Source organism: Aotus nancymaae, unplaced genomic scaffold (genome assembly GCF_030222135.1).
Source record: "Aotus nancymaae isolate 86718 unplaced genomic scaffold, 86718_ANA_hifiasm-v0.15.2.pri h1tg000006l, whole genome shotgun sequence".
NCBI lineage: Eukaryota > Metazoa > Chordata > Mammalia > Primates > Aotidae > Aotus > Aotus nancymaae.
Window position 1 is genome coordinate 37458110 of NW_026988417.1, and position 12119 is coordinate 37470228.

General features: G+C 41.5%; 1 protein-coding gene across 1 annotated transcript in view; it reads right to left on the minus strand.

Annotated features, from left to right (window-relative positions):
- The window catches only part of LOC105732678 (putative uncharacterized protein FLJ13197), a 65630-nt gene that overhangs the window by 23989 nt on the left and 29522 nt on the right, over window positions 1-12119 (minus strand). Inside the window, exon 2 of the mRNA XM_064366314.1 lies at window positions 2071-2276. Coding sequence (XP_064222384.1) covers window positions 2191-2276 — 86 coding nt within the window. The 3' untranslated portion in view covers window positions 2071-2190. The remainder of the gene's footprint in view (window positions 1-2070; window positions 2277-12119) is intronic.

Below are 12119 nucleotides of genomic sequence, written 5' to 3' on the forward strand. Positions count from 1 at the left end.
CACGGAGGGCCTGACTCTGTGTGAGCAGCTCTTCATATTTTCAAGAGAAAGCAAAATCCAAACTTCTGGATTTTAAGTTGTTAGTTTACATTTTTAAAAATTAGTGTTTGAGCCAAATAGAGCATATCTAGAGGCAGATTTTTCCCTTAAGTCACCGTTTTGTCACCTCAGACACGTATGAATCTATAACGTGTGTGTTTCCATTTTTCTGTGTTCATCATCCATACTTCTTCCTCAGCTGAACACCCTAGGGGCAAGAGAATGCACACAGAAGGCACTCAATGAAACCCAGCTGACCAATGATCTGGTTTGTTAATAAACACCAGTAGGCTTTTCTGCAAGAAAACAATGAATAACGTAGTGTCAGCTACATTTAGGACCTTCTCTATTTTTTTTTTTTTTTTTTTTCAGATGGAGTCTCACTTTGTTGCCCAAGCTGGAGTGCAGTGGCATTATCTTAGCTCACTGCAACCTCTCGGCTCACTGCAACCTCCACCGCCTCTCCTGCCTCAGCCTCCTGAGTAACTGGGATTATAGGCACGCACCACCACGCCCAGCTAATTTTTGTCTTTTTAGTAGAGACAGGGTTTCAACCATGTTGGCCAGGCTAGTCTCAAATTCTTGACCTTGTGATCCACTTGTCTCAGCCTCCCAAAGTGCTGAGATTACAGGCGTAAGCCACCGCACCTAGCCAGGACCTTCTCTTAAAGTGCATCTTTAGGTCAACTGAAACTAGGCCCTAGGAGCATGCATCTGAACAAGATGCAGTACCTGATGCTGAGAAACTTACAGACTTGTGGGGGACACAAAAGTGCAGACAACTGCAATGTTTACAAAACACACTGGCATGCATTATGTCATTTCACATCATGAGAACCCACTGCAGTAGGTACCACACGTGATTTATAACCAATAGAAGAGAACTGAGGCAAAGAGAGGTTAAGTAACTTGTCCAAGGAGGCTAAGTAACTTCCTCCACTAGTAAGAGGAGTTGTAACAAGAACCAGTTCTGCACACTCCAAGCCCAGGGCTCTTTCTGTTGCATTCTAATACTCCAGCATAATGTGCATATTTTCCAGGTCCTGTGATACTAACAACATCAGGCTCATTAAGAGGGCTGATATCCTATGAGCTGAAAGAAGTCATTGATAGCATCATGGAATGCAGCCCTTAAACGCACCTGAGAATAGTTAGGAAAATGTTCTTCTCTCGAATTACAATTTCCCTTCTACCAAAAAGAATTTGAGGCCACTTTCAACAAAATGTAATGCTGTTGTTAAATGGTTAAAAAAACAAGGTGATGAGGGGAAATGGAGATGAAATCACTGCTTCAGGAAATCAAAGTTAAGAATAGGCAGCACGAGTGGGCACAGATCGTAGCTCTGAGCCTCCTGAATGACAAGACAAACTGGGAAGTGACAAAGTTCTTGTTGTCTATAAAAGGAGGCATACTAATTTTAAGTTTAGCATATATTATCACCATTTGTTCTCTAATTTCTGAAGCACATAGCAAAAATCCATATTATAGAAAACACTGATTAAAAAGTGGAGCATTTGGCTGGGTGTGGTGGCTCACGTCTGTAATCCCAACAATTTAGGAAGCCAAGGCGGCGGATCACTTGAGGTCAGGAGTTTGAGACCAGCCTGGCCAACATGGTGAAACTCTATCTCTACTAAAAATACAAAATTAGCCAGGCACGGTGGCACATGCCTGTAATCCCAGTTCCTTGGGAGGCCGAGGCCAGAGAATCGCTTGAACCCAGGAGGTGGAAGTTACAGTAAGCCAAGATCGCACCATTGCACTCTAGCCTGGGCGACAAAGCAAGACTAAATCACACACATATATATAGAATTTTATTTAAAAAATTGATTTGTTATATTTGTAAAGTCTATGGTTGATCAGAAGATTTGTAAATTTATTAGGATCATAATCCCTAGCCCGTGGTCACCAATGTTAATATTTTGGTACATTTCAAAAAGGAAAATGGGCAAGTTGTCATTCAATTTAGAAGGATTGTATAGAAAAGTTTTGGAACTGTAATTTTGGGGAAAGGATGAGCAAAGTGTCACCTTTGTCATAAATAGCACTCATTTCCAATTCTTAACTGGACGAATGATAGCTGAAACAGCACTTCAAACACAGGATGACATACAGCAGCGCTGAGGACATTCCAGCCTTCACTCACTCATTCAGCCAGTAGATTCTGAGGGCCCACAGAGCTGGCATTCATGCATCGTCCTCCAGGGTAGACACCCTCTGCTTTCACCATGCTCTCCTACGATAAAACACAGTACATTGCACAAATTAAAGATGTTTGTTCTCATCCAAATCAGTTTTCCTAATAAGGCAACTGTGTTTAGGACAGCCCTGTGTTACTGCAGACCTTGAGACAGATCCTTGGCTTTTGCCACAGAACCACCTAGAGCATAGGAACAGCTAAAAGCAAACCTCAATCCATAAACAAGGCAGAGGCCTAGATTCCCGCTTCTGAGATAACTACAGATGGAGGGTGGGCCTACCTTCTGCTGCAGAAGCAGCCCAGTACCTGCTCCAGGCTAATGGTGTAGTTCTCTTCTAGAAATGGCTTGAAGAAGAAGAAGAAAAACTACAACAGCCATAGAAGCTGTTAGCCAAGGTTAAAAAAAAAAAGGAAAGGGAGAAAGATAGGTTTTTAAGACCCATACTGGCATTTACTCAATAAATATTTATGAAACCTTCACAGCATATACAAAAAGGCCCTGAGAAATAGTGGGGGAGAGGAAAAGACATGGTTCTGCCCTTGTGTCTTTTCCAATCTAGAGAATCAGATGTAGAACAAGTAATTAATTTTTTTTTTGAGACAGAGTCTCACTCTGCCGCCCAGGCTGGAGTGCAGTGGTGTGATCTCAGCTCACTGCAACCTCCGCCTCCTGAGTTCAAGTGATTCTCCTGCCTACGTCTCTCAAGTAGCTGGGATTACAGGCGCCTACTACATGCCTGGCTAATTTTTGTGGGGTTTTGGTTTGTTTGTTTGTTTTTTGAGATGGAGTCTTACTCTTGCCCAGGTTGGAGTGCAGTGGCGAGATCTTGGCTTACTGCAACCTCTGCCTCCCAGGTTCAAGCAAGTCTCCTGCCTCAGCCTCCTGCGTAGCTGAGATTACAGGTATGTGCCACCACACCCAGCTAATTTTTTTTTTTCATAGAGACAGGGTATCACCATGTTGGCCAGGCTGGTCTTGAACTCCTGACCTCAGGTGATCTGCCCACCTTGGCCTCCCAAAGTGCTGGGATTACAGGCATGAGCCACCACACCTGGCCTAATTTTTGTATTTTTAGTAGAGATGAGGTTCTGCCATGTTGTCCAGGCTGGTCTCGAACTTTTGAACTCAGGTGATCCATCCACCTCCGCCTCCCAAAGTGCTGGGATTACAGGCATAATTCTTTATTTAAAAGTAGGATAGCTCCTAGGAAGACTGATTGGAGATTGTGAGCTATAAAAGGGCAAACTAACCTAGTGCCAAAGATACCAGAAACCCCTTCACCCATTCCAGCTCACCTTCCCTCCCTCTCTGGCACACACACAAGTGGGCACATACACAGGCATACACAACCACGATATAATCAGGCTCCTACTATCTTCCTTTTTCAAGGAAACTACTTTGGGGCTGGAAACACTAAGGATGCTATTCTTTCTCATTTTTAGGCCAATGGGCTGGCTGCAAGCCTAGAAAATCCCGTGGCCAATACTCCTACTCTGAGCGAAGATGCTGTTGGGTCTAGAGGAAAAAAAAAGAAATATTTAGACAATTACTTCTCCGAATGTCTTCTAGATCTTTGAGTTTATGCTGCTTGTCCCTATTGATACTTAATTAGAACCTCCAATAAGAACCTGCATGAGAGCATAGGGCTGGAAGTGAAAATGACAGCTTCCCATTGGACTATGTGCTGATTTACAGTAGTTCAGTCTCAGGTATTAAAAAGAAAAACTACATAAAAATGGAAGATGTAAAAGGTGAAACTGAAAAATTAAAACTTAAGAGTCTGCATATACTGAACTTTGGCTGTCAAATTATATTAATCAACAATGTCAAGTTGAAAAAAAGCAAATGAAAAACAAGGAACATTATTCTGTACAAAGCATTGAGCTAGTCAAATTTTATCACTTTTTGGTTATATAAGTACAATATAATTTCGGTAGATAAAACCAGAAAATTTAGACAAGAACATAAAAGATGAAAATGCAGTTGACCCTTGAATAGCACAGGGGTTAAAGGTGTCTATTTCCCACAAATCCCACAGTTAAAATTCTGCAGATAACTTTCAATTTCCCAAAAACTTAAGTACTGCCAGCCTACTGCTGAACAGAAGCCTTACAGTTAAACTATCAATTAATACATATTTAGTATGTTAAAAGTATTACATGTTGTATTCTTACAATAAAGTAAGCTAGAGAAAAGAAAATCATAAAGAACAGAATATATATTTACCATTAGTTAAGTAGCAATGGATCAACATAAAAGTCTTCATCTTCAGCCGAGTGCAGTGGCTCATGCCTGTAATCCCAGCACTTTGGGAGTTACACTTTGAGAGGTTGAGGCGGATGGATCACAAGGTCAGGAGTTCAAGACCAGCCTGGCCAACATGGCAAAACCCCGTCTCTACTAAAAATACAAAAATTAGTCAGGCATGGTGGCACGCATCTGTAATCTCAGCTACTTGGGAAGCTGAGGCAGAAGAATCACGAACCTGGGAGGCAGAGGTTGCAGTGAGCCAAGACCATGCCATTGCACTCCAGCCTGGGTGACAGAGTGAGACTTTGTCTCAAAAAAAAAAAAAAAGTATTTATCTTCTCATATTCATAGTCTTGACATTGAACAGGCAGAGGAAAAGGAAGAGGTGGGGTTGGCCTTGCTGCCTCAAGGGTAACAGAGGTGGAAGGGCCTGCAGAGTTCAAACCCATGTTGTTCAAGGGGCCACTATACAGCCATTATTAGTAACGAAAGTACTTTTCATTGCATGACTACAACAAAATGTGTTTAACCAATTTCCTATTATTGGGCATTTATGATATTCCTGATCTTTAACACAAATGCTAAAAGGAACATCTTTATGCATACATCTCTGCACAATGTATCTCTCATTATTTTCTTATGATAAGCTCTTAGAAGTGGAATTTCTTAGTTGAACAGTATTCAGATGTTAAAAAGCAGAATTACAGCAACAGCCAAATTCAGTCATTTAAATTCTTTTTTTAAGGTGCTTACAGCATCTTCAAACTTAGCATTCAAAAATTAAAAGAGAACAGTCTTTATTTTCATATCGAAGTCAATAATAACATTACATATATTTAATATATAACTTCAGGACTCTGACATGTCTTAAAACCTCACCAAATACTGACAGACAGTAATACCATATGGTTATAGACGTTTCTGAGAGAGAAGGCCTGTTTCCAAATGCAATACAACAAATATGTTAACTGACTGGTTCATTTCTGAATTTAAAATGCTGAACAGAAAACCAATCACACCAAATACAGACAATATTGTTTAAAGTACACAACTGCACTACACACCACAGCAGAAGGACCCAGGACTGAAACAGGTATTTCTTTGTTTGGTTTATGGGCAAAGTCATCATCTCTCTGGATCTCAGTTCTGAGGGGAAAGACACAAGAGCTAGGGTTTCCAGACTTTTAGATTTAATAGACCAATTAAACTAAAAAAAAAAAAATCAAGAAGGAAATAACAACTAATGCACGGGTTACCAAGGCAATAAAAACAAAACAGCACCACCTACTAGCATATCATTCATAAATAACCTTTCAATAGGAGGAGGGCAACATAATCTCTGAATAAGAAAGTATCACTAAACCTAATGCATTTAACCTGAGTTTCTGGTCTGCTCCATTGCTCATGTTTTTCTCATTTTGCCCTAGAGTGTGAAAACTGTCTCAGACTTGTACTAGTCCACCAACTCTTGACTGAAAACAACTTCCCTCCTAGATAACTCCTGAATCCTTTCCAGGTCCTAAAATGCGGTGTTTTGTGATTCTAAATTTTAATTTAGGCTCTTTGTAAGTAAGTCATTTGCAAGGACTGTTTTTTGTGGTTTTTTCTTTGAGAAGGAGGCTTGCTCTATCACCCAGGCTGGAGTGCAGTAACACGATCTCAGTTTACTGCAACCTCTGCCTCCTGGGTTCAAGTGATTCTCCTGCCTCAGCCTCCTGAGTAGCTGGGACTACAGGTGCATGCCACCACGCCCGGCTAATTTTTTGCATTTTTAGTAGAGACAAGGTTTCACTGTGTTAGCCAGGATGGTCTTGATCTCCTGACCTCGTGATCCGCCCACCTCAGCCTCCCAAAGTGCTGAGATTACATGCGTGAGCCACCGTGCTTGGCCTTTGCAAGGACTTTTAAAATTCAGTCTCTCTTACTTCTTTGAGGCTGCCAATGAGTGGATCCCGTGAAGGATATTTCGGGAGTGCATGCTTTCTGAGGGAGGGCCTCCTGGGGCCAGGCAGTGAGCCATGCATGCAATAAGGACACAGCTACACAAAGCACAGCCTCTGCCTTCAGGGTGCCGTCACCTAAGGAGCAACAGGAGACCAAAACCCAGGAGGGCACAAGTGATATAACACAGGAGGTACACCTGGGGTACCTGGGAGCATTTAGGAGCAGCTCTGGACCCAGATGGGTAAAGAAGGCATGTGGGCCAGATCTTCTGGATAAGGTGACACTTACACTGAATCTTGGCAGCTGAGGATGCTACTACAGGCCATGAGCATCCTGTGTAAAGCTAAAGCATGTCAGAAGTCAGGGAGAATCCCGGCCGGGCGCGGTGGCTCACACCTGTAATCCCAGCACTTTGGGAGGCTGAGGTGGATGTATCACTTAAGGCTAGGAGATTGAGACTAGCCTGGCCAACATGGCAAAACCCTGTCTCTACTAAAAAATTAGCTGGGTCTAGTAGCACACACCTGTAGTCTCAGCTACTCAGGAGCCTGAGGCACGAGAATCACTTGAACCCAGGCAGAGGAGGTGGCAGTGAGCCAATATCGTGCTACTGCACTCCAGCCTGGGTGACAGAGCACCTGCGAAACCCCACATCCTAGTGAGTTCCAGTGAGAACAGAGTCTATGGGTTGGAGAGTTGCAGAAGATACTGGAGAAGTAGACACATTGCCAGATCAAGAAAACCTGCAGTGCCACATTCAGGAGTTTGGACTTGATCCCCAAGACACTGGGATGTCACTGAACTATTTTAATCAGGGGAGGAGATTGAGGCACATCTCACAGTTTGCCTCTTCCCCCAGCTCAAATTTTAAAACAGTGTTGTTTCAGAAAAGAATCTCAAGATCAGAAACTCCTATATTATCTTTATGTTTTAAGAAAAAAGGTTACGCAGTAAAGCCTGTTAAAATCAGTTCAAACTGTATAGAAGTACATAAAATTAAAAGGAAAATATTTCAATCCCCTCAACCAAATCCTACTCCCCAGAGTTAATCCCTATTATGAGTTTCAGGGAAATCTATGTTTATCTTATCTAAGCATATACAAATATTTGCAAAAGCATTTATGTCCAACACAAATAATGTTTTGTGAGTTCTCTAATAGAAAATGAATTGTGTCGGCCAGGCATGGTGGCTCACATCTGTAATCCCAGCACTTTGGGAGGCCAAGGTGGGTGGATCACCTGAGGTCGGAAGTTCGAGACCAGACTGACCAACATAGAGAAACCCCGTCTCTATCAAAAATACAAAAATTAGCCGGGCATGGTGGCATATGCCTGTAATCCCAGCTACTTAGGAAGCTGAGGCAGGACTGCTTGAACCTGGGAGGCGGGGGTTGCCATGAGCTGAGATCACACCACTGCACTCCAGCTTGGGCAACAAGAGCAAAACTCCCTCTCAAAAAAAAAAAAGAAAGAAAATACATTGTGCCACATATGTTGGTCTGCAACTTGCCTTTTTCACTTAATTATCAGTACAGACAGATCTCATTATTTTTGACTACACAGCATTCCACTGTATGGGATGGGTATGTTTAAAAATTAATTGAACCATTTCTTTGTTGGTGGTCATTCAATCAGTTCCTAATTTTCCAGTTGTTGCTGCAATGAACATCCTTGACTATTTCATATGTATGTTTGTGTTCCTAAAGGACAGTCTCTTAGACTTTGAATTAGTAGGTTAAAGAACCTATGCATTTAAAATTTTGAAAGCTACTGCCTAATTGCTCTCTAAAAAGTTGTTCCATTTTATGTTCGCCCAGGGTTACACAAGACTGCACAATCCACCCACAATGGCCAAAGGTGGGTAGTATCAAGCCTTTGAAACTTTGCCCTTCTGAGAGATGAAAAATGTTATCTCATGATTGGTTCTGTTGGCTTTTTTGTTGTTGTTAATGCACTAGACCAGCTTTTCACACATTTATTGACTAAATGCATTTTTTGTCTATGAATTGCTTCTTTATAAACTCTGCTCTCCCGAGATTCTCAATCTGTGTTCCCAAGGCCCCTGATACGTGGTGTAAAATGTTCTGTGCTTATTGGTTGTGCGTTATTCTCAGGATAGGGACCAAGGAACATTACGAACCACTGATTTTTGACTTCCTGCTGGCAAGGATAAATAAAAATAAAAATAAACCAAACAAATAAATTTAAAAATACAAAAATAAAGAACCACTGATTTTAACATGTATAGGCTGAAAGGTATATGTGGAAAAAAAGAAGCAGGTCTAGAAGAAAGGGTGTAAAAGAGGTGAGGCAGGGTTCTATGTTTCCATACAAGAGTGTGCACACACACACACCCCTTTTATTACCTCTCTCCTCCCTCAGTTACAATAGGTCTTCCCAATAATATTTTATCATTTTCCTTCCCAGAACGCCCACCAACCAGAGGCAGGCTACTAGATTTACTGCAGATTGGGCTTATTTCTTTACTAATATGTTTGTACATATCACAGAGAATAAGGACAAACAATTCAAGATGCTGCTTTATTTACATTCTGGTTTATAGACACATTCAAAACCTTATACAGACAAGCTGCCACCCTTTTTTTGGAAATCAGGACAGACATTAACTTCAATTCCATCTCCTAAATATTTCTCTAATCTGCTAATTTCTCTTCATTTCCACTCCAACTATCACACTAAATGCTTTGACCACGGCTTCCCTATATCCTACCCTGCTTCCCTATATTCTCTGCCATCCTCTCCAATTCACTGTCCATGCTTTAACCAAAACTATCTTCACTCACCAGCTCACAACCTGCCCATGGCTCCTCCTTGCTCTCTGGCTAAAGGGCCAACCCCTTGGTGCATGTGCCCCACTGTGCTGTCTGCCCGACCTACCTCCTTTATGATGCTGGGCCCCTCCTCCCTCACCCTGGCTCCCACCACACCTGGGACACTCAGCCATTCTCTCTCCCACGCCATGACCTTTGTCATTCTGTTTCTTCTGCCTGAATGCTCTCTCTCTCACTCCTTTCTTTCATTGAGCTGACTTCCACTCAGCTTAAAAATAACTTCCCTGACTTCCCAGGCCAAGTCATGTGCTGCTATTTCATGCTTTCATAACAAAAGCATAAAATACTCCACTTGTTTTTCTTAGCAGTTATCCCAAATTTTCAATAATATAGTTCATTAACATCTGCTTCCACTCTGGCAGGAGACTTCCATGAAAAGAGGATGGGATCTGTTTTGCTCTTCTCGAAATCCCAGAGCAAGGCTAACCCGGAGCAGATGACCAGTGAGTACTGTTGAAGCGGGCAGAGGAAAAGGATGCTTTCATAAATGATCCTTTGTAGGCCTTTATTTTTCTTTACACTTTCCTTCCAACATAAGAGGATAGTAACTATGTCCTGGATACAGAAATTTGCTAACCCTTTCAAAGCATTCCCAGTATTTATCAGGAACCTACCATATATGTACTAGGCACCCAGTAGAAAAAGAAAAAACAAAAACAAACAAAAAACAGACCAGTCATCTCCTTGAGCTTACATTCTAGGAAGAAACAGATAGTCGACATCATAGATAAGTAAAGTATATAGTATACTTAGAAAATGAAAAGCGCTGTGAAGAAAAAGAAAGGTGGGTAAGTCGGATGACAGAAGAAAGGAGAAGAGGGAACCCACACCCATTTGTTGTAGGTTAAAAAACTAGGTTGGGGAGACAGACATAGCAGGGGTGTCATGAAGTGACATAAGTGTGTGCTCATGAAGTTTAAACTAAGTTTGAGAAAAACAACAGAAACAGATACACATACATACTAACTCTGATAGTAAAATATTGTGCACACCTGCTTGTGAGCTGCCTTGAGCAGCGTGGTGGCCGGTTTGAGTCGCTCCTCTGACTCCCTGAGTGCATCCACATCTTGCTCAAGAACTTCATCAATTTCAATGTTAACTCTATTTCTCAGAACCCACTCCCTCTCCCTGCCACAGCTGCTGGATCTTTCCTCCATGTTCCTAGGGCCTTTTGTTCACCTCTAAGGTGTCACTCATCTCCCTGTCCTGTGATTATTTTTGTGTCAGCTCCACTAGACTACAGGAATTCCTCCAGGGCAGAAACCATGTCCCAGCACCCAGTGTCTGATAACTCCCAGCACTCAGTAATACAGAATGCACTCAAAGCATTTGACAAATGAGTGAATGAAAGAATGGCTAGAGAATAAATGAAAGAAGTTAGAATGAGTGTCATTCTGGCAACTGGAATATGCACCTTGTTCTGAGCAGCTGAATTCTCCAGAAATTCTCCACATGTGTGTGTGTTCATCTCCAGCATGTCTGAATACTCCAAGAATACTGGAGTAGTCAGACAAGTTATTCTCTAGAGGTAATCAGAAATGCTTGGTTTAGACTCATTAGTAGGTTACAAAATTAATGTAATAGGTCCTGAAAAGCATTTTTTAAAATTAGCTAGAATATAAGATAAGAGAGTGCATCCAAATACATAAGGTAAAGTGATTTGGGGACACGTGGCCCAATTTGCCCAGAATAGCCTGCTTTATTCTTATTAGCCCAGCATAGTTACACTTTCAAAATCATAACTTTTCCAATGTGTACCGTAAATTGGTTGATTATATTCATTATACATACATTTGTGTATTATGTATATACTGGTTTATGATGTAAAGCATATTTCTTACAGTGGACAACGGTCAAAAAAAGTTTGCAATTATATAAGATAAGGTGAATATAGAAAAAGAAAATTAAAATTTGATAAACACTTTTCTTGAGAGATTCAAACTTCTGAGACTTTGGCGAAACAGCATTGAGGAGGAAAAGCCAGGCAAAAGCAGAGGGAGGAAAAGAACAGTGGAGTATGTCCACGTAGCTTTCTAATCCTCACACTATCCTGTGTGGAAGGCAGAACATTCCATCTTACAAACGGGGAATGAAGCTCACAGGACTGAAAGAACTTGCCCAGGTCTATGTGCCATCAAGCCACTGTGCCAGCACTGAAATCTAGGTCTACACATACTGGAAAGGAAAAGCATTTTGTTCTACACATAGCTGGGGAAAGGATTTTTTTCCTCTTCTTGGACACCACAATGTTTGTAACCACATCAAAATCGAGGAGGGGATAACAGAACACATCTCCCACTGTGGTATTGTGACTTTTGCAATTTAAGACACATACTTTTATTTTGGAAATATTCTGCATTTGAAAGTAGCTAGCATCTTAACTCAGAGGTCAGTTCTTAATTATGGACCCAAAAAGTGGATAAGTGTTTCAGATTGATGAAATAAGCCTTGCTAAGGCAGGCCAATATTCAAGTCCAGGAAATACAGAGAACACCACAAAGATATTCCTCAAGAAGAGCAACCCCAAGGCACATAATTGTCAGATTTACCAGGGTTGAAATTAAGGAGAAAATGCTAAGGGCAGCCAGAGAGAAAGGTCAGGTTACCCACAAAGGGAAGCCCATCAGACTCACAGCAGATCTCTCAGCAGAAACCTACAAGCCAGAAGAGAGTGGGGGCCAATATTCAACATCCTTAAAGAAAAGAACTTTCAACCCAGAATTTCATATTCAGCCAAACTAAGCTTCATAAGTGAAGGAAAAATAAAATCCTTTACGAACAAGCAAGTACTTAGAGATTTCATCACCACTAGGCCTGCTTTACAAGAGCTCC